A 23,756-nucleotide genomic window follows, 5' to 3' on the forward strand; every position below is an offset into this window, starting at 1 on the left:
GCTTTTAGTTATCATTTAATTTTTTCCCCCTTTTTAAGCTGCAGTGAAACCCTTGTCTCCTGTAGAACCACTGAAGCTACTAAATAATGTGGAATCACATATGAATTCAGATACAGAAAAGCAGGACTGCATCCAAAGTTGTGATAAATCTGAAGAAAAAGACTCTAATCCAGAAGTGAATGCTGCTGATAAAAGCAGGACAGAATATTTGTATGAAGATCCTGAGGTGGAGAAAAACAAAGCCAGTACAGCAGATGAAGATGTTTCTATGGGGGCTGAAAAAAGAATGTATTATCAGTGTGAAGGGGAAGCTGAAGAACTCAAGCCAAGCAGTGTGGATGGAGTAGAGGCTTCACAGCCTCCCTCTAAGGATGCATTACATTCAAAAATCAAGGATAGGCTGGCCCAGCTCCACATATCAACAGATTTTAACTTCACATCTGGTCTGGCTGCACAAGTTGCTGCCAGGTCTTTCACTTTTACTACAATGCAGGAAGAGACTTTTGGAGATGATGGGGAAGAGGAGGAGGAGGAGGAAGAAAAGACACAGGAGAATGAAGACCTTGTGGAGAACTGTGAGAATGAAGAGAGAGGCTCTGAAAGTGAAGCAAAAGTATAAGCCTGAGCTGAACTTTATTAAACCAACAGCAGGCAATTTGATGGGAAAAAAACTAAGGTGGGGGGGTTGAAGTTGAAAATACTGGATGGAAAAAAAGGAGACCTAAATATAATACATCATGTTCCCTAAGACTGATACACTAAATAGGACTTCTAAATATATTGAAAATTTGCAGGTAAGAGAAGTTTAGGCTACATCCAAGAAATAGATGGCTGTTCCCCTTTTAAGATCCTAGTGATGGGGGTTGGAATTTACCTTTGTGTTTTCTGTTTTATTTATTTATATTTTAACATATTGTGGTTTTTTGTTTCTAAAAAGAAGGAAAAACAATGTTTTGATTTACAACAGACTCCATTTTTTTGCTCTTTGAGTTTTTTGTCATGGTATCAATGTTCGTTCCAACAAAAAAGCCAGAACATTTCTTTTGGAAGAACCTGAACTGTTCCCTGTGATCTTCCCTCACCACTTTCATTTCACTTCTTGTGTCTGCAGCATGTTGGCTAAGCCACGATAGGCATTTGTGATTCTGGAACTAGTGATGTGGCACCCAGCTAAAACGTAGGATTTTAAATAAAAACTTGAAAGAGCTAGTATTTGATGTGTCCTGGGGCATGGGACTGAGATAGTATAAAGTTAGTCATGCTTCATAATAAGGTTTATTTAGAATTTTATGAAAGGTTAATAAATGATTTCTTTAAGTTGTAATTCATGTTAGAGAAATGTGTTGTAAGTAAATTTTAGGGAAGGTTATAAGCACACCAGTAGAAAGTACTATAGACAGCTAGAAGCTGTCTGTTGGATTGACAGAGATGAGAAGTAAACACCTATTTATTAAGCCAGCTATTAATTATTTGTTAACCTTTTGTAAATTGAACCTTAATGTAATCGTTTGATTTGATACAATGATTGATTGTACATTTTTGCTTATGTCCCGAAGTAATTTTCTTAACGGAAATTATCTGAGAGCTTAACAACATACAGTATTTTGTTTGAACACTGTACTTGCTTTTCTCTAATGCTCTTTCACTTTTCCTTAGATGACAACTTTAACCTGCAGGATTAAGAATCCATGAGAGAACTACAGTTGTGTATTTTGTTTCTTGTAACTTAGTTAACTGATGATGAAGTCTGGATGTTTGGTATGAGGTTATGCGAGTTGCTTTTTTTCTCTGTGGTGGTGTTACAAGGAGCAGGAAACTGATGCTCACCTCACAGAGGAGCTGGATAATGGTTTCATTTCACTCTCTTCCTTTTGCTCTCTGACACAAAATGAAGTAAAGTTCCCATGTCTCTAATGGCAAGAGCACCACTTCTTTGTGTGGAATACTCTACTTGGACCTGGATACACTTCCAGGACAAAACACTACATCAGTTACTTAGAGTATTTATTGGGTTTTGCAGATTCTATAGAGTAAAGGGTTTTTTAGATGCTGGTGGTGCAGAGCAATATCTTTCCTAGGATGCTGTCATGGGAAGTGCGGAAGGTACTGCAGGTCAGCAGATTAGGGTGGAACTCTTGACGGTATGTCAGAAAACAAGTGCTTTCTTTCAACCTCCCTGTCCTCTATTAGTGATTTTGCATGAACACTGTGAAATATGTGGACTTTTTCACAGATGGCAAAGAGGGAAATATCAATTGATAGGGAAGGGAGTATGACTTACAGTGTTCTTTCACTGTATGATGCCTGTCTTCTCCCTCACACACCGGTTTTGGGAAGAGAATGTTTTGCCGTTTTTCATTGACCAGTAACACTGTGTTCTGTGCCCTTTATTTTGTGTATGTGACTGGAAGCTGAGTGGCTGATGTCTTGAGGAGGTTGTAGAAAAAAAATCAGATGCTTTTCATAGTGTATTCAGAAGATAAGCTTCCTCTTAGTGGTAGAGTATATTCTTCTGTAACCTGTAAAGATTAGGCTAAGATGATGAAACACTTTTATTTTCTCTGTGGTAAGCAATTTTTTTTACCAAGTCTAGAACAGCTGCTTTGGATAGATTGTGTTTGAAGCATTGGCCATGCTTCTGAAAAAGTAGTCTTCCTCATTCTTGACTTGAGATCCTTGAGTTCACAAAGTGCCCAGATATTTTTTGTTCCTAGATAAATGTTCTGACAGCCTAAATGTATCTTCCATTAATATTTTTCCATGAACTCATCCACCATCATCTCACGGTCTGATATTGTGTATCCCAGAAAGGGTACTCCTGAACTTTTTCTATGGGATCCAAATAATAGTTTACAGCGTGTATGGCTATGATACCAACTTGGAAAGATGATCACATTTAGGATATGAATTACCACTGTGCTCAGTTTTAGATGAAGTCAAGTAGTAGCCTGAGTTGCATTGGTACTGAAATTGGTGACAGATCTCACATTTATAAAAGCTGCTATCACTTTATTCCTTTGCTGCAGGCCTTAGTAAAAATCCTGGAGAATCTTCTGTGGTGGCTCACTTGGGACCTAATTTTATCATCGGCTGGTCTTGGTAATGAAACTGGCCTAAAAAACCTCATCCACCATGCGTTGTTCATTTTCATCCATCAGCTGTGTCAGCACGGGTTTTTGTGGCCATGTTATAAACCAGTTCATGAGTCCGCCTGGGTCAAAAATTCACCCTTTTTAGGCCTTTTTGCTTTTCACTATTCTTCCTGCAGCGATGCAGTAACAGCAGCTATCTCCAAACAGCTGTATCAGCATGTACCATGTTGCTGGCCTGAGACTCAGGATTGCCCATGTCTACATTATTGCCAAAGATGGTGTAGTGTGATATTACAGCTTGACATTAGACGTGGCTATGATCAAACAATGACTTTTTGGAGGAAGTCCTGATCCTACTTTGAACAAACAGATTTTCTACAAGCAATTTAACTGATTTTCATGGTCTTACTTAATGCAGTATTAGAAGTTGCCACGTATGAACACCTGGGCTCACTTGTTTTCTCTGCCTCTCATCACTTCTGTATAAAACAGCCATCAGGTCATTTATTTTGATCTATTTAATATTCTCCTTGAAGAAAAAATATTGCTAACAGAGTACACAGCTCAAAGCCTGACTTCTCTTGATTTGATAACCAGGTTCCATCTATGTATGTCATACACTCTGTTATGATCCCAATTTCCTCATAATTATGTCATTTGAAATGACTATATATACATGCTGTAGGTTCCTTCAAGAACCTGACAGATCTCTTGGCATAATTTATTGCTGCATTTAAAATAATGTTTATGAACACACTGAAGTGTGCATTAGCTCTAATGAGTTGTCTTAATATATTGAGCATGTCAAGGTCTGAGTGCTGTTCTGTGTTGTTTGGCTCGTTACCCGAGATAGGGATTTTTGTGAAAACAGAACATTTGCTTCTTAGAGCTTTGTAACTTTTGGAAACATTTAGCAGTAAGTCCATACTAAATTATGGGTTATGATGAGGAATAGCAGCAGCCAAAATCCTTTGTGAAGAGCAGAAATAACAATAAATGCATTTTCCCTATCCCATTTCCAATTAGCAGTTCTGTGAAGTAAAGAAACAAGTAATTATATAGGGTTAAGTAATTTCTTCTCCTTCTGTCCTACCTGGAAAGCACTCCAAAGACAGTATTTGCTTCTTGGATTGGATTGCAATGTAACACTACATCTTTTATATCGCTTCACTTTACAGCTAAAGATCTAGGTAAAGGCTTAAATCTAGGCAAAGATCTGTGATAAGAAGGTAACTTGTCCCTGTTGTTACGTGTATGTATTTATGACAGAAATTAAACAGTTGTGTAATGGAAGCAAATGTAGAGACTTACAGATAATAGAGCATCTTTCAAATGCAATTAAATGTGCCTCTGTCAACTACAGGCAAGATTTGCAAATGTGAGGGCTTCTGCCATCAGTCATAGCAATGAGACAGTTTTACTCCCAGCAGAGGATTGCTGGACATCACTGAATCTTGCACATAGTTTTTTAAATGCAATATGGAAACGTGTAGAGTAGCCAGTTTTATTCAGATTTCAGACTTCGTCCCAAGCACACCTGTCTCTGTGTGACTGTTTGTTACAATATTGGAAATTTTATGTTTCTCAGAAGTGTAAAATTTGCAACTTTCTCATTAATTTGTTTGGTAATAAAAAACCAGTTATATGGTGGACTGTATGGGGTTGTTTGCCCACACTGAATTTTGTAATCTTGTAGGTTATCCCTTTCTTCTTTTTTTCCTTTTCTTTTTTAACAGGAACAAGAGGACAAGTACACTGAACTGCCCTTGTCCTTTAAACTGTTTCATGGAGGGCAGCTGTTGTCCTGCAAGTGGCTTGTTACCAGGGCTAATTGCTTTTTAGAATTACCAGGGTTTCATACTGTCTCATCTGAAAAAGCAAGCAGAATGTGAGAATGGCACTTAGTCAGTGTAAAGGGCTCTGGGATCTTGTCTGTGACAGGGACTAATAGCAGATGCTGAGGGAAGAGTATTGTGCAGTGATACTTCTCCAGGCTATTCCTCAGCAATTTGTGGCTCAGGGACTTCTTCACCCAGTGGTGATGGCTGTCGGCTTAACAGGTTCTGATGGAATCCTTTTCCCATAAAATTGCTCAGCCTCATGTTTGGTCAATTATTCCTGGTTCCAATGCCAGTATGTGGTCATCTTTGCATCATCATTATGGTCTTGTACACACAAGATTTGTCAATAAACTTTCTTGATTTTCCACTTTCTTCAGTCCTTCTGCAGAGGTCATGTTTTCTGCCTTTTGTTTGCTTTCCTTAGAAATCTCTCCAGTTTTTGAAGTACAGTGACCAAAGTGTGGTGCAGTACTCCAGACTAACCTCAGCAGTATGGAGTACAGAGTAATAATCACCTCCCATAAAACACTGAAGCCTTCAAATATATTTTAGTCCATATAGAAAGAAAAATCTTTTCAGATCTTTTACCCCTAGCTATTAGGATGGCAAATGAAAATATTTGGTCTGATGTAGGAGAAATATTTATTCACTGTCAGCGGGATTTGGCTGGACAATGTTTTTCTTTGCTAACAAAACAAAAAGTTGTTAAATCAAAATGATCTCCCAACAGCTGCCACCTGGTCTAACACAAACTAAAGATGCCAAACAACACTTGTTAAAATTTCAGCTTGACTTTTCAGAGCTTTTTTTGGTCTCTGATGAATAAGCATGTATTGCAAAATTTATTATCACACAAGAAACATGGCAGTGGATATAGGGATATCAGAGACCAAACTGAAGGCCTCTGTGGCTAATTTTTAAAATGCTTGGTGGTGTGCTTTATTCATTTTCTCATTATATTTAATTCCTTCCTGTATATGTTTTTATTTTGCCACCTTGGATTTTAAATGCTAAAAAATACATTTGATTATTCGACTTGGAAATTTGTGCAGAAATCAGATAAGTGGTAGTGGTAGTGTAAGTGTGATAAGACAGGGTCGTAGCTAGGGGTGAAATCTACCTCCCATGAATTTTGCTTTGTAGATGGATAAAGCAATCTGGCTTGAGCTACAGCTGGATATGAAACTGTTCTCAATGTGCTGCCTCCCCTCACACTGCCATGGCTCAGGTTATTGGCAGGTTATCAGAACACAATTTGGCTCAACAGGGTGGTGAGCGCACTGTTAGCCCACGTTACACTTTCTGAATTGAACACAGGATTCCGAAGAAGTGACTGCAATTTAGTAGACAAGGAAAAAGTTTCTCTGTTAAAAGTGGCTTATTTTAAAAGGGTTGCATGGCACCAAAACTTGAATAGTTTCACGTGATCAGCATATTTTGATCCTTGTACCTTCTCAGCTTTAAATCTTAAAGGCCTCATGGACTGTGCGTTAGGGGATGCAGTTCTATGGCAGCTTAAATCACTTCATGGCCATGAAATCCCAGTCCTTTGTCTAGGCTGGCTTTTGTAACCACTTAGTGATTTAGGATATGGATAGGACTGAAAGTGCATCAGTGCTTTAACTTGCAGCTGGCTTCCTCAATCATAATGAGGATGATGCCAGTAATTATTTTCCTCATTCATTTTGATTCCTTTTGTTGTTGTTGTTGTTGTTGTTGTTGTTGAGGCCCAGGCTGCCCAAGACCATTTGTGTCTTATTCCCAAAAGTTTCTAGGAACTGTTTTTGATACTGCCAGTAAAACTGAAATTATTGTGCATGATTTTTTCTACTTACTGATTTCACCCTTCTGGACCCTCTGGCACCCATGGTCCTCTCCCTTTACCACCACTCTTTAAGAGGTTCAGATTTTAAAATAACACACAAATTCTTTTTACATGTATTTGTAGGAGGAATGTCTAGATCTAGAGTTGTGTACTGACTTTCTCACTTGACTTGAGAACTGGAACAGGAGGTGGACACCATAATGGGCAGCAGAGAGTCAGAAGAGAAATAATAATGTATAGCAGCTCAAATTTATACCACACTCTTGGTGTACATTGGCTCTTATAAGTAATTCTGGCTTACTGAAAAGCATTTTAAAGTTGCATTTTAAAAATAACTGCAATTTTAGTACAAGGTGCCAAAATAAGTGTCATTAGTTGGCTTGATTTGTGCTCAAATCTTAATATTTAAAGATTGCTTCCTGACCTTCACCAGCTGCATGGATGAGAACTGAAAATAATCTCAGATTTCCAAAAGAGAGGGTGAGCAATCCTTTCCGTTACTTTGTGCTATTAAAGAAAGGTCCATTCCTAAACAAACGAAAAGAGAAACATCAGTGCTTAATATCTTCAGTAGCCACTACTGACAGAGAATCATTCATTTGATCTCAAGAGAAGCACCATAAATGCAGGCTATTTATAATGCTTGATATCTGTGTTTCAATAATAATAATAATAGGCTTTAACTGTGTTATGGGATAAAAGCCAGAAATCTACAAACTGTCCTGTAGATCTTTCATCCAAAGGCACAGCTGGTGAAATTTAAACAAGTTCCTGTTGGCTGTTCCTGCACTGCTCAGTATGACATTGTACTCCAAGTTTTTCATGTCCCAGCGTGGGTGTTCATGGGTGGTCTGCAGGCACCTGTGTGCTTGAGGTCTGCAAAGCTTGCAGTGATCACGGAACAGTGCTGAGTGAAACCTAAATGGGAACAGGATGCTTCACAAGCATTTTGCATTTATTGTCTGTCTTTCTCTAGTGCAGCATCCTTGCCATATGCAATCCCACTTGTGAACTTTTTCCTTCCCACCTTTCCTTTTCATAAGCCACAGAAACCAATTGGGGAGGATTTTATAGTTTGTTTTTCACCTATGGGGCTATCTGTAATGCACCAGGTAAATTATCCCCAACAAAAACTTAAACATTAGTGGCCAAACTGCAAAAGATGGGGCCTGGGCTGGAGAAGCTCTTTGGGTTTGACCACTTCTGGGAAGGGTTCTCCTGAGGTGGGTGACCACAGGAGTGCTGAGCTAGCTGCGATGACTCTGCAGTTGTCTTTCAAAGCTCCAGTTTTTACTAGGTCTGTCCTTTTCTCCAGTGGTCTCTCTTTTCCCTTGTAGCAACCTTCAGCTCTCTTCCAGCATTGTGTTGTCAGCTGCTGAGGAATTTGGCCACTTTTTTCCTTCATTTCTGAGGCCTTTGTCTAAACTTTATGAAATGATAGGCTAGAGGGAATCCACACCAAGGTGCTGCTGTGCATTCTCAGTCATAAACTCATAAACAGAAGGGTTCTTAGGGCTGGTGCAATGTCTGTCCTGACATTCCTTCCAGGGAGCTTTGACCTACTTTTCAGCCTCCTATTTCTTCCTGGACTTCAGAACATTCACTTCCGGGAATTTTCTTCCCAGGTTAATGATTATTAGATGGTAATGCCTCGTCAGCAAGACTGCCCTCTAACACATGTTCCTCATTACATGAGCCTTACTTGTTCTTTCCCACAGGAGGGTGGCACAGTCATGGCTGAGCCTGCCTTCCCCTACACAAGGTTGTTGCTTTCAGCAGTAGGGGCTGAACACACACTCTCCATCCGCTATGCCAATGTGCTCTGTCTCCACAGCTGTCTGGTCTTGAGCTCAGGAAGTGCTGGGATCTAGCAGTTGTGCTTAAAACCTTTCCCACTGATAAAGAGCATGTGTTTTCAGAATACAAGTATTACTAAATCTCCCTGAATTGAACCATTTTGAATTTTTATTTAGGAGCAGAAACTAATAATTTCTTGATTTAAGGGGTTTGAATGAGCTTTATAAATATATATATACATATATACACACACACACCCCCCACTTCATAATGTAAATGTGTATTGCCAGGTATCCCACTGCAAGGCTTGTCTAGCAAAGGGGTTGTATTTTTCTCATATCAAACTATCCAGTTGCTTACTTGAAAGGTAAACAAAAACTTGATTCGTGCTATCTAAAGGAAAAAGAATTGTGTTCTACCAAGCAGACTGTGTGGAGGTATTTCAAACCTGATTTTACACCTCTTATTAGAAAAGCTGCTTCACTTTGTTTTCACTTATCGAGGCTTTGCACCTGAGCTGCTGTGAGTGCCTGTATGCCCATCTGCCCTGTCTTAAACATGTAAATAAATACATGTTCCCCAACATCTCCTGCTTTCTAAGTCTTAGCACTTCCCAAAACAGGACCTAAAGGCAGCATAGATTGCCAAGGAACCACAGGGAAGGGAAAGAAAACAATCTTGATAAGCTGCTGCTTAATTGGCTAATAAATGAGAGCTGAAATACAAGAGGAAATGTTCAAAAGAACAAACTGCAGCAAGAGACTTCTGGCAGGGCTACAGAGGGAAATCACATGATACATTCTGAAGTTTGCAGACACTGGGAAGGATCCACAATTTCTTGTCCATGTGGAGACAGGAAACGCTCACCAGACTGGTAGTCTCTTCTGCAGCTTTTTAAAAAAGCCTCTATTTTATCTACGTTTCATTTCCACAGAAAGACTCGGTGCTGCGATCTCTAGCTGTGTGTAATCAATCTCTGTATCTCTTTAAGTTCTGTGTGAAGTCAGTCTCCTTCCTTCCACTGCACTGAAAACCCGGGTGCTTTGGCTCTGTAGGAGCCTCTCCTGCACCCGCCCTGCCAGTTGCTGATGCTGCTTTAAACACAGTTCATTCGATTGGCCTCAAGGAGGTTTAGATCAAGCAGGTCCTTAAAGCAGGTATGAAGCCTGGGGGCTGGCTGTGTTACGTCTCCAAGAACTCAAGTTCTGGGTTGGACGTAGGCAATAGCAGGAAGACATTCCTGGATGCTGACCTTTTGTTGTAAGAGGGTTTCCTGCCTATGATAGTTTCCCAAACTCTTCTGTTTCTCTTTTTTGTCCTTTCGTTTACCTCCATCCTTTTTCCCATGGATATGAATCAGGACCTAAAGTCTTTTTAACATGTTTAATCATGTAAATCTACTGTAATGCTAACCACTTTTAAGGTCTTTTTGGTTGCTATTATTCCTTCAGCATGTGTAATAAAATTCTGCCTCACTACTGCCTGTATTCTTTTTTCTCTTTATCCTGTATCCCTGACAGTTGCCTAGGTGGAGTGAATGTGGCTTATCCATCCTCCAATTAGTAATGATTGGATGGAATAGAGAATACTTGTACCGGGATGCATAAATGCTGTATGAGCACTTTGCTTGATTTTTTAATGCAGAATTTTATTTATAATTCTACTTTCATCCTGAAGATGAAATTAATTTTAAGCAATCCTGGCAATAGTTTCTGCAGTATTTTTTGCTGACTCCTTAGTACAAGCACTTTAGTAATGAGCACTGGTTACTCTTGTCTGAATAAGTGGTGACTGAAGAAAGAATGTTTTTCTGTGTGTCATATGCTTCCTGTTGCACCTTCCCATCATCCTTCAGAGACCTGTGTGCTGTGGCAACTGTTAGCAAAACCCCTTTTAGCATCACCTAAATGCCTGTGTAGGTGGGGCTTTAGGAAGAGAATAGTGTGTCAGTTGAGGACACTGGTAGCAGGTAGATCTTTAATCCAGGAAGGGGCTTAGGTGCTCTGCAGGAGATGTATTCTACTTGTGTGTGACTCCTAAGAGACAGACTTCCTTTGTACTCTTCAAAAGTGCCAAAAGAGCGGCAACAGGACAGACTGGCTCCTTTTATCTGGAGCTTTGTGACTCCCTCATAATGCTTAGACATTTTTATCAGAACTTATCCAAGGCTGTGTTCTGCTGCTGTTAGGAGCTGTGGCTGATGCACACCTCTTCCTGTAAACATTCCCTGATTAGGTTTTACAGTTAACAGCTGTTGACCACTCATTTCACTTAGGCATGACTCAGTCTCACCTAATTCACATCCCCAGGAAGGCAGGCTTAAAAGGTTACTGGGAAGAAGGGAAATAATTTCATCATGAAAGGCAAGAGGAAACTTGGTGAGGCAGGAGAATTTTTTCTTAGCTTTTGAATCTTGCTGCCAAATTGGTTCATAATTCATTGTGCAAAAGGTCTTGCTTACTGTTTGCTGTTTTCAGGTTTGTGTGTTTGTTTTCATATTGAATACTGAATAGATTCAATTGCTGCTGTTAGGAGATGCCTGTCTACCAAAAGGGATCAGTAATGTTTTCTTTTACTTGGAGACTTTTTGAATTCTAAATTGCCTGTGTGTATATTTCATAATGTACCATATACAAATATTCTTCAGGAACTGATACTACCATTTCAGTCAATATTTTCTATGTTAGAACTGTACGTTTCCTATACTGCCAAGAATGTATATATATCTATGAAGACTTAAGATTGTATCTTTTTGAGCAAGCCTCTTTCTTCAACCATCTGAAACTGTCTTCCTGCTTCTCAAGTTCTCTGCTGATTTATTAGACCCTTGTGTTATATTGTGTACTTTTTGTATCAGTTGTACTGCTGTATTTCTTCTTTCTCTCATTAAAACCTGTTCTTCTCATCCTTCTACTGTGCTGTTTCATATTGGAATAACTCACACCATATCGAGTAATCTGATCTAGTGTAGTGGGTCAGCCTGAGGTGGAGCTAAACCAGTCCTAAAAAGCCAGTCATTCAGACTTCTGTTATATTGTTCCACTGATCCCAGCATGTAATCAGCTTTATTGTATAAGCTTTATTTTGCAGCATAGTCCGTACTTGTATAATATAGTAAAGAAGAAACCTGGAATGGGACAAGACACAGAAAATGTACTGAGAGATGAAGTCCATAAGTCTTATGGATGCTTGTTTCTGCTGACATTCACTAAGAAATTGGTGGGCTTCCTGAGGGAAGCAAATGTTGAGGAGAGATTTGGAAGAAGATTCCAAGGGCAATTTTTTTCCTAGAAATGTGGCTGTCAACTTAAGTCAGTCAGTTATCTGTGCCATCTCCATGCTTAATTCATCTTACAGATAAATGAAGAGGAAAAAAATGAATGCAGCTTAGGACCTGTTTGCTTACTTCCATTAAAGAAACAGCTCATTTACAAACAAGAAAATGCTACCTCCCAAGAAATCACTCCATGAACAGATAGAGAAATGATAGTGCTTTTTTTAACCTCCGAGGGAAAATCAAGATTTTCAGTGTTTCACTGAAATGATGCTAATCCCTTTTTAGCAGTTCAGTATCTTCCCTAACCTGAAGCTCTCAATAGTATCTGTTCCCCACAGAATGGTATGCAGGAGGAAAGAGTTCAAAGGTCCTGTACACTGGGCCCAAGGTATTGAAAGAAAGGAAGTGAACAGAACATGCATGTGCACCTGTGTGTTGAGTATATGGCAATTTTTGAGGCTAGGACATCATCTGGCAAGATGGGAAAATACCAGAAACTTCTGCTCTTGGAAACTTAAGGATGAAGTTAATCCCATCTTCAGCAACATCTTCATAATTATGGTAGTGCATGTGGAAATAGCTGTGTCACCTAGCCTTGGTTTTCACACAGACTCTTCATCACCCTCTCCTTCATTAAAATTATTCCTGTGCCCACATTTGCACCTGTGCATGAAAGAACCCCATGGAATGTCCCAGTCCATTTAAGGATTTCTTGTCATGGTGGTGTGATAGCAAGAAGCAGAAACACACATGCAGAATAACCACCCTGGCCCTGACCACACCTGACATGGGTTATATGTAGGCAAATGCCAGTCTGTGCAAATGCATACATTAGCTATTTGCTTCTAAAGTTGCATTTAGGGATGATACCGCAGTGGGAAATCTTAAGGAAAATTCTAGTGTAGAGAAGAACTAGCACAGGGAATTCCACAGGCCAGCGTAGCCTTTTCAATCGCTCACAGAAGCGTTCGCAAAAACACTCAGCCTAAAGCTGATCTGTCCAGACTTCAGTGAGGAACACTTGACTTGGAGAGAAAGCATGGCAGGCCAGTAATTAACATGTTGGAAAATGCTACTGTTAATTAGCTGTTATATTTAAACCCTGACTTCTCTACCACTCCACCAATTGCTTTGTGTGCATGTGACGTGACAAGCTTCCTTCAGAGACGAATGGGCTGCAACTATAATACATGTCATTGTTCGATAGAAATGAAATACATTGTTTTGTTAAGTTAAAAAGAAGTGAAAGAAAGGAAGAGACTTTCCATGACCTGTCTAAGCTAGCTGAGAGCAGCTCAGTAAGAGACTGCACAATTCATTTTGCCTATATTCTGTGTTCTTCTTTGTTGCCACTGCTATCAACTGCTTTATAGCTACTAACAGTAGCTTAATAGATCATCATCATCATGATCATCATTATCATTGCCTGCATGATATATTGGTTAAATCAATAGTGGAAAGCAGTGACCTCTGCATTCATGCCAGGCACTCTGAAATTCAGTTTGATTACTGGCTTGCATCACCCTTAAATTGAAAATAATTACATGGTTCCCAAAAGCCATGCAGTAAATAAATTGCAGAAGTTGCAATTATTTCAATTTCTTGCCTGTGTTTATTTCTGCTTTGAAAACTTCTATGAGAGAGCCAACTGTTGAAGCATGTGCTTTAGCTCCTGGGAATGCTCCCTCCAGGAGCTGTGTGCTCAGAATGAGGATGTGACATATTTGACCATCTCCTGCTAGAAGACATCTGGCTAAAGTTTTTGGTTCTTTAATTGCAATTAAATTTTTATGACTAGTGCCAAAATGTAAATAAATAGCCCATAAAACAAGTAAGTCTTGGTCAGACATGCACAAAGAAACAGGGGATGAGCTCAGGACCTTTCTCTCTGTTTTGTTGTTTCTTCTTTGCCAGTAACTACCAGTAAAAATTCTGTGACTCAGCAGTTGGGTTTAGACAACCCAAACTGTTAAATGGGGCAGGAAGGAATATAGAAGATGGAGAATTTGTAAACACACCAAAAATGTCCAAGTACTTGATATTGAGACTGCTGTACTTGCTGCTCTGAGTCACACTGCTTTATATTTAAGAAACTAAACAAAGAAGCCAAAGGTCTCAGAACGAAATTATTAAAACCAATACTGATGGAAAGTAAAATACCTGAACATGAAATCAATTGGAAATAACCCATGTGATAATCGTTCTTTGTCTTAGCTATTTTAAGGTCTTTAGTAGACTTGCTGTACCCATTGATACCAGAGTTGGCAAAGAGCAGCTTTCCTTGGATGTACATCTGCCACAGAGAACAAAAAAACGCTGAATTGGCAAGAGCAACCTCTTATTCTAAATGAAGATGATAGATTGAAAAACAAAGAAGGTTGTTAGGTAGCCTGACTTACACTTTATTATGGCTTTGAGCTTTCACCTTTCATGACTTTTTTGTATAAATTATTTCATTTAAGAATTAAGAAATAAAACTCAGATTCTTCCAGTCCTTCCAAGATTTCCAAAGAGCATATGGGAGCGTACAAAACAACATTTTGCATGCTGCTTCATGGACTATCAAAACCCACCATCCATCCTGGTAACATTTCAGTTTAGGTGTGTCATAATATGACATATTTCAAGATGAACACAGTAAAGTCCCTTAGACATAGGAAAAAACAACTGTTTGTTTGGGTTTTCTCTTCATATGTTAATGAAATTTTTCTTTGATTTGTTGTTGTTGTTTTGTGTTTTTACTAAGGAGTAAAGTAGCATATCCTGCTTCTAAACTTTTGTAAGTAGCAATGAACTTTCCTGTTTAAATACCGTATCTCTTAGGAAACTTTTCTAGAGAAGAAAGGTGACCAAGGCTATTTTGACAAGTGATTATAAACCTATAGGAATTAACTAGGCTTGATATTCAAAGCCAGAAGTTTTCAAAGTGTGGGCAAAATCTGAAACTTTAGCAATTTTGTCTCCCTGGAAAAGTAAACCACAAAACTAAAGCTAATTCAGAGCTGTTCAGAAAGATCCAGAAACATTTCCCAACTCTTATTTCCACAGTTTTGAACTTGATTTTGATTCTGAAGTGAATTTCATGATGTCTCAATCATTTGAATGTTTCCTGAGTCTGGTATTTATAGATCACTATGACATCATGACATTCTCAACAAAGCAGATGAGTTAAAAGCCAAATTCTGTTTTGTGCTAGAATTCCTAAACAAGTCAGGTTAACGATGCACATTGTAGTAAGATGTCAACAAATGAAAGGAGGCAGCCTTCTGGATTTTCAGAGTGTTTCTATTCGCTCTGGGTTTTAGTCACAGTATCAACAGACTAGTCGATGTCCCCAGATTCAGAATTACCAGATAAAGTCAAATAAGAGAAATACTTTTCCAACACATTACAAAGACTGTTCCACACAGATGTAACATACAATGTCAGACTTAGGGCTTGAGGAAAAGCCTGCTGAAATACTATCTATAAGAAGAAGAAAGGTGAGAGCAATAGCCTTTTCTCAGTTAGTGATGTAGGTGGGCCAGATTCATGCTGACATGAAGGCCCATGTCATTGTTCTGGCAGTGTAACGGAGCCTTTGTCTCAGAGAAAATTAGCTGAATTGAATTTAAAACTGTAAGGATCATTTAAGCTGATGTACTATCCAAAGCTGCTTGTGTTGTGGGATGTTCCCGGTGTTAAACAATTGGAAACATCTGGCTTACTTCAGGGAAGCTCTCAGCATGCAGGACTCCATGAATACTTCAGGGTAATGCATATTCAAGCAACAATAGATGCATTCACTAGAAGGAAATCCAGAGGACCACTGAATTGCCTTCATCATACACTCACACCAATATGCATTAATCTGTAATATAACCAGTAATGAATGTAACACAGAACACTGCTTTTACTTATGGGTAATTGAGAGGGGGGGGAAAAAACCATATAAAGCATTTCTCAGTTTTATAGGCAAAAATTATTACGATAGCATTGTTTTACTCAACTCTGAAACCTTTTTTGTTTCAGCTGAGTAGCATCAGTCTCATTACTATGAAGAGCTGTATTTACCTGTGTGAGAGGAGCACTCAGAGCAGTGCAGATTTGGAGGTGATGAACAGTTACATCAACATAATACATGTCACATTATGGAAAAGGTCCTCGTTTCTCTGTGCTCTTGCTTAAATTCACTGTTGGGAGCTGTGTCAGCATTATAACAAAGGGAATCCTATAAGCTCTCCTTGGGGTACAATTTTGAGTGTACGTCAGCAGGTGGAAATGACAGTAGCACTTGGCTTCAGCTACTGATTCTCTGGCTCCATGGACCCCTTTAGGTCTGTGTGCTTTCCCTTGAGACAAATTCTTACTTATTTGTTCTAACTTTCCTGACTCTCTCGATTTTCCTATTATTTAATTTTCTTCCTCGTATCTTGTAATGTTTCTCTCCCTGCTTTTTTTTTTTTGATAATGCCTCATTCTGCTTCCTGTAACTTCCCCTTCCCTCCCCTATCATGTTTTTCATTACACAGATCATCCAGTCTCTTAGTTCTCGATCTTTCTTATCATTCTCCCTCAGTTCTGCGTGTTCTTTCTTTGCCTATGGTGGGAGCACAGAGAACATGAGAACAAACCCCAGCCACTTCCAGCCCAGCTTACTGCCTCTGCTCCATACACCAGGGATTTGCACTTTGGCTTGGTCCTTATGTGCAGTGTTGTCCAGCTGAGCCCTTCACTGCCAGAGGGATGAGGAAGCCCCACACAACACTGCTCCCATGTTGGCATTGTTTAACCACAGGCATTATCCTACTGCCAAAACGTGGTGGGGTGCACACCAGTTGTGTTGTTTCATTTGGAGCTCTGATAGCGTTTCAGTGTGGCTAATGATGGAAATGATAACAAGCAGATAGGGAAGGAACCTTCTGCCATCGTGGGATTGCCTACAGAGTGCTTTGCAAATAGCACCACTGTTCTCTGATACGTGTGGTCCGTAAGTGTACAAAATGAAGAGGCTGATAGAAGGGGTAGGTACCTCTGTTCCAAAGGTGATCAGATGCATGAATGCCCACTGCATTGAAACTTTTCTAAGTGAATATAAATGAGAAGGCTGCCTCTGGCAATCACCATCTCTGTCAAAGGAACATAGCCTTTTCCATCAAAATTCACCTGGTTGATTCTGTGTTGTTATGACATGGAGGAATTTCATTATTCTTTCCACCACAAGCAATCAATTTGTGCCTTCAAGCATAAAATCCAAGTATGCTTGAAGCTTTGCTTTGCTTGCATAGTATGTAAATGTTTTTCAAATTCCTGTCACTCTTATTGCGGCCTTCTGTAACACATGACTTTCACAGGCTGGCATTTTATGGCATAAGTAAAAATTTTACCTTCTACAGGACACCTTTCTGGCTTACTTCACCTCTAAAACACCAGGAATTTATAAAATAAGAAGGTTCATTAGCAAGCAGCTCTCAAGGTCAACTTTTCTCAGTAAGTATAAACTGGCATAGCAAAGCTTTTTCTCCTACTGGGATAAATTTAACCCAGAGTGTTTTAAACCCCATGTCTTTAGCAAAAGCTGAGAGATAAATTTGGATGGTAGCATTTTGCAGTGGGGGGAGATTTTTTTTCTCCTCTCAGAGCTAAACATAGTTCTGGCAAATAGTCCCAGACTGAAATTCTTGAGAGAGTCATAATAAGCAAGCCAGGGCAAAGAGGAATGTTTTTTTTTCTCCCTAATTCTTCCACATTAAAAGGTGAAAGGTCAAAGATAAACTTCAATACTAATGAAATTCTGAACTTCTGTACAGTAATATGTCTGAACATAAAAAAAAAAGTCAAAATAAAAAGTGTTTTATTGTTGGCAACAGTAGGTTGGTTTTATAAGCATATATATCTCCATCCTGATTTCTTTTAACCTTTGGGAGAATGGGAACTTTGAGATATTAAATGCAGACATTAAGCAATGCACAGTAGGGGTTTTGTGAGTTCAGCCCAGCCCATATTTTCCTCTTCTGTGCCCTTCTGCATCATTCCAGCTGACTAAAGGAGTCCATTAGGGCTGTCTTCAAGTGATCACAAGTTTTCTTTCCCTAGCATTTTTTGACCGAGACAGTCAATCTTGAGGTTAATTTCCTTCTTCCTTCTGTCGAGGAATATTTCATGTGGATTAGCAAACTTCACATGTTCTTATTATAGAAACGATTCTGTTGATCTAAACTGCCCCTTAGAGAGGCAACTGGACAAATTCATGTGTGTGTATGTGCATGCACATTCAGATGTTCAATTAAAAAAGATTTGCTCATGCGGAATTTAAATTTAATCACCATAGCTGAAATACACTTAATGAAAGCTTTGTTATCTCTTTGGGTTTTGTAGTACCACCCTTTTTGGGCTGGTAATGGACAAACAAGATGGTTGTGCTGTCCTTTTCATGTTATAGATTATCTGTGCTGGTAAAGATGACATACAACTTTTAATCATCACAGGGTGTGCAAATAGCAATCTAACCTGTGAAATACAAAGTGTAACTTGTAAGTTCAGCAATGCTGGAGTGGCCAAATGCATATCAACCAGTGTGAATCTGCAGGATAGCAAGGGGAACTGCCAGAGCTCCAGAAAATATGACCAGTAGAGAAGGGTTGCATAAGCTGTGCTTGTTTAGCACATGGACATGAAGACTGAGTGCAGGAGTACAGTTATGGGAGACAGAAAGGACATGAAATTATGACCTGCTACAGAAAGAAAGAGAACAGTCTGTTTTCCATGTCTGTGATAAACAGAGCAAGAAATAAGAGATTTTAATTACAGGAACTAAAACTAGATAGGAAAAACTGTCAAGCAATAAGAGAATAAAGCATTCAGATGTATTTTTGTAAATATATTGTTGCTTTTCTATCACTGAGTCTTTACAAACTGCTTAACCAGCAAGAGTGGATGTCAACTGACCTGAGGCTGAATCCCACAGGAGAGAGACAGGCATTTCCAGCATGTGACCCGCTCCCATTGTATACTGGAAGGAGATTAATTCCACTGTGGAAGTGCCTGTTTTTCTTCAGGGGCTGTGGAAGACTCTAGAAAATCAACTCAAGTCTGAAGGTCTGTTTTGTAGATGTCTACAGCTCTGTCAGGGCTGTACCACCTCTTGTCTCTGTAATGCCACTGACATAGTTGATTTTATACTGGTGAAAATGGCAAGGCTTGATGACCTCCTCGGGTTATTTCTAGACTACAGAGAAAGTCAAGAACTGTCATTACAGATTTCCCTAAACTAAAGGCCTAACTGAAAACCAAATTGCCTGTTCAGTAGGATGACAGTAACAAAAATTTGTTACTGATTAATGGCTGCTTGGCTGAATTATTTGGAATGAGAAAATGAACAGTGTAATGGTTAATAAGCAAATAAGTACACTATCACAACACAATAAACAAAATGGTATTCTTAATCAAAGAAGCCAAGAGTAGAAGCATAGATTTCCCTCTAAGTTTGTAACTGGCCTTTTCAAAATATCTTTTGTGAACCATAAATCTGTACAAACAGTTGCTGTGTGTATTGTTAGGTTCTCTATATAAACAGAGGATTCCACATCCTGGGCTTATTTCTTAAGCATTATTTCTACTGGAGAAAAACTACTAAAAACACTGTCATCCTGATTATCTCCAGCAAAAAATGGCAGAAACTATTTTGAATTATATTCTCAGTAGACTCCCATTCAACTATTCAATCCAGAAAAGTCCAAATTTACTGGCACAAATTCCTTCCATGCTATTGATAAGCTGCAGAATCAGCTCAAAGCATTTAGCCTGTGTCCCAATAAGTGCACTTAAGGAGCTGGCAAGGCTGGAAGACAAATGAAATTATGGAACCCAGTCTTCCTTTAAAAAGTTGTGGACCTTGAGATCAGCTGAAATGAAATGAATTGGTGTAATTTCCCTCACCTTTTTCAGGAACAGTACTCTATTTTTCAATGGAAAAGTGTCATGAAAACCTCACCTGTAAAGTTCCTCATGCTGATAAATTAGCTTGGCTGGTACAACCAGTTACAAATGTGTACTGTGCCTTATCACTATGCTGTCTCCATATTTTCAACCTGGACTCATGTAGGAACAGCAATGAAAAGTTACTAGTGGATTTATTGAAATCTTTGTTATGTTTCCCATCTCAAACCTGCATGCTAGACCACTGGCTGGGGATGGGGAAGTCTGGGATTGGTTAAGGTCCAACTGATTTCACCTGACCTTTTCTGGGAGTGTTGTCCATATTGACATCTTGGGGGAGAAAACCCATGGATTCTCCTGCTCTTCATCCCAGGCCTTGCAGCTATGCTTGGATGACTGATTTCCCCACTGATGTCTGTTTATAGGAGTGTATGGATTTCACCACTAATGGCAAATGCAGCAGGTGTTACCGAGGGCAAGTTTCTCCTCTTCCTGCTTTGTTTCCTTTTCATTTTTCTTCTAGCTTCCTCACACATTTGGTGGGCTTGTGGCTGGTTTTCACACTTAGCAGGTTGCCAGTGGCACAAACCAGGCACTCTGCTGCTTGCTGGAGAGGCCTCTGTCATTGTTTGAGATAAATGGAGAGTCTGGACTAATGGACCAAATCCATCTGTGCCTATGCTAAATAAACACTAAGTAAATGTCAGTAACTTTCACAGCCCTTGTTGCCTTCTTCAAGCACAGGAACATTTTTCCTGATCCATGGATTTGAGTCTGACCTCAAGTTTTCTTTCCCCTCTCCATCACATCCCAGTGTCAGCTTGACACCCTCCAGAAACTGGAAAGTGCACTTGCTGAGAATTGTGCTGCTAGAGGCAAGTCAGTCACATCCAGAGGTGATTACACATCTTGAAATGTAATAATTTGATGCCAGTGCCCCTCAGCCAGTTCTCATGATATTTAACCATCGTTCCATGCAGTATTGGCACTGATGGGGGAAAGAAGGTGTCTTGGCTTAAGTTCATTCTTAAGCTGGAACAGCACTGTGTTTTTGCATGTGTGTATGCATGTAAGCACACCATGCCTTGTTATTGTAGGTTCATATGTTATCCTCATAATTTCTTCACAAATAATGCATAATTATCAATTTGTAAACTACACAGAAAAGGCATCTACTTTGGAAAAAAGAGGAATGAAAATCCTATGGGAAAGAAAAGTGCTGGAGTGTTTGGTGGTTTATTTTAAATCAGCACAAACAATGCTTTTGAAAAGATGCTTCTTGCAAATAAAATGTTGGTTCCCTTCTGCCTCCTGCCCCTCAAACACACAGCTCCCCAACATTTTGAAAGCACAGGAATTAAGTCCTGGCTGAAAATCTTTACATGGGGGGCAGGGGGAGAGAGTAGGATTGTCCATATGGCAGGAAATACATGCCATGATCAGGAGAAACAACTGCCCCTGGGAGCAACTACGTTATTGTAATGCTTCTGTAAAACCATTTCCTTGAGGCATCTAAGAGACTATACAGAAAGCTATCTAAAAGCAAATGCTTACTATCATACAACATTTCCTTCTTGCTTAACATGTTCATTAAAGCTTGAACTTAATTCTTTTTTTTTCTTTTTTTTTTTTGAGGCCATGAGTTCCTTCTCTTAAACTCACTTGTATTTATTTAGCTAAACAATAATTTTAGTAGGAAATTAAGGATGGACTCTGTCCTAAGCGTACTAAGGGTAGCCTTTTGATTCATTAGACACAGGGACAATTGTGTTTCATTTTGAAGGGGTTTTTTTTCCTGATCATCTGAGGAAATTCCAAGGACCAGAGGAAATTAGTTATCTGCCTCTAGAAGAAAATATGTAAAATTAAGTAGGTTTTTAATCTTTTACACAGTTTAAGAGAGACCTTCCCCTCCTGGGAACATTAGTTTTGCTTCATTGAAGCTTTACAAATTAAAATATATACAAAATTGTTTGACGTATGTTGCCAAGGATGACTTCAGAGGCAAAGAACCTTCTTCTCATGAACTCTGTGCATTTTCCTCCCTAATCCTAAAATTCTACCCCAATTAAAGCAATAACCTTGCACATACTGGTATAAAAACAGATGTGCAGGATTATACCAAAGGCTCATTTAACTTGTCCAGTATTCTGTCCCCTGGTTACTGGGGGAGGAATGGAACAACATTTAAAAGAAAATCCTTCTTTTTGTGTTCCATATCATCCATAAGCAATTAAGAATTCAGGGGATTTCAATTAACATGGGATTAACAACTGAGGGATTTCCTCAACCAAAAGCTGCGTCTGGGCCATCACTTTTCAGAGTTGCCAACAGAGGCAGCCTTCAGGAATGTATCTAATTCCATTTTGAACACACTTACACTTTTGGCCTCTGCAACATCCTGTGGCAAAGAGTTCCACAATTTAATGATGTGATGTAAGAAAAAGAACATCCTTTCATTTGAAATCTGCTGTTTATCTCTTCCTTGGTGTGTCTCATCAATCTGTGTGTTCAGAAACAATCAATAATTATTTCTTATTCCTTTGCCATACCATTTTTGCTTTATAAAGCTCTCTCTTGTCTCAGCCTCTTTTGTAAGCTACCTTATTTAGTCCTTCCTTATATGAAGAGCCATTCTATATTTACATCCCTTATTGAGATGTGGTGAAGACAGTCACGTGCTGCGTACCAGAATCTCAAGAATGTTTTATTTACCCTCTGACTAACATTGTACTTGCATTATGACCATTGCAAAGAATGATCAAATGTTTTCAGGGATTTGTCAATGAATGAGTCTTAGATCTCTTACTTCAAAAGCTGTTGTATCAATTTTGCATCCTTATAAATAATTCTTTTTCCCCATGTAAATTACTCTGCTTTAAACTCCCCATGCAAATTACTTAATGACTAAGAGACTACACTTCACTAATTTCATTCACCAACTGATTATTAATTAGTGAGTATTGCACAATGTTTCTGGAGCTGTCTGTAACAAGCTTTGAACGTTCCAGACAATCAAGTGTGACCTGAAATTTTGTCATCTCTGGCACACGACAAATTTTTCAGAAATACAGAAAAAGGGAATTGTAGTCCGTCCTAAATGTAGTGACTTCATTCTTTATGATTATTACTTTTAAACTGCAATTGGGCCAGTCCCAGATCTTCAGCGGAGGCTGTGCTGTTGTCCAACAGAAAAGTACCATAGCCTATTTTACAATCCAGAACTTCTGAATATTTATTATTTTGATTTTGAGCTGCTCTGGAAAGGACTGTGACCCTTTCCAATTTGTGACTTCTGGCAGAGTTGCATCTGACAGTTTCTCATCTTTCTTCTGGTCTATGTAAGTCACTACTGTAAACAATAACACAAGGAGGGCTGGAGCTGCTACTTCAGGCAGGTTTCCTTAGTGCCCTTATCCACAGAGAATGTCAGCATCCTGCAGTACGGCTTTAGTCAAGTGTAACAAGCCAGTCCTGTGAAACTGTCCTGAACTGCTACTGCTCTTGGCAGGTTACAGCTGTTCCAGCTGAGCATGGCAACAGCTGGGTGATTCTGATTGGGAATTGCTTGAAGATGGGTTGGATACCCTCCTGGAAACAGCAAAGAGGGCTCCATCTGTAATGGGATGTTCACTCTTATCAGTTGAAAGGCCATAGGAGTTGTAACCAGGTGAAATAGGCTCATGGACTGATTATTTACCATCTGAGAGACATTAGGAGTGTTGATAGGAAGGACTATTAACACATTCCTTCTAAAAACAAACTCTGTTCTTCCTTAAACAATGGTTAGTTCCTTCTTCAAGCAAAAGAACCAGCCCCTTTGCCTTTACCATTCAGTTTGAAACAAGTAATTGAGACAATGCTGACAGGCTAATTAGGTTTTAGGGTTTACTCCTCATGCATCTTTTGTTTCTGTCTGTATCAGATGAGGACTATAATCGAGTATGTACTGCTGGGTAATCTTTGCAGCAGTGAATTACAGGTAAAGTAAAATAAAAATGAAAAAA

At 39.2% G+C, this 23,756-nt stretch overlaps 1 protein-coding gene across 4 annotated transcripts in view; it reads left to right on the forward strand.

The window, feature by feature from the left end:
- The window catches only part of VEZT (vezatin, adherens junctions transmembrane protein), a 60,374-nt gene extending 48,914 nt beyond the window's left edge, over nucleotides 1-11,460 (forward strand). For all 4 annotated transcript variants that reach the window (XM_042025902.1, XM_042025911.1, XM_042025931.1 and 1 more), the window contains one exon: nucleotides 39-11,460. In XM_042025902.1, coding sequence (XP_041881836.1) covers nucleotides 39-619 — 581 coding nt within the window. In that variant the 3' untranslated portion in view covers nucleotides 620-11,460. The remainder of the gene's footprint in view (nucleotides 1-38) is intronic.
- Nucleotides 11,461-23,756: the final 12,296 nt, after the last annotated feature.

Source organism: Corvus kubaryi, unplaced genomic scaffold, assembly GCF_017639235.1.
Source record: "Corvus kubaryi isolate FWS band 111438036 unplaced genomic scaffold, C.kubaryi_AGA036_p1.0 129, whole genome shotgun sequence".
NCBI lineage: Eukaryota > Metazoa > Chordata > Aves > Passeriformes > Corvidae > Corvus > Corvus kubaryi.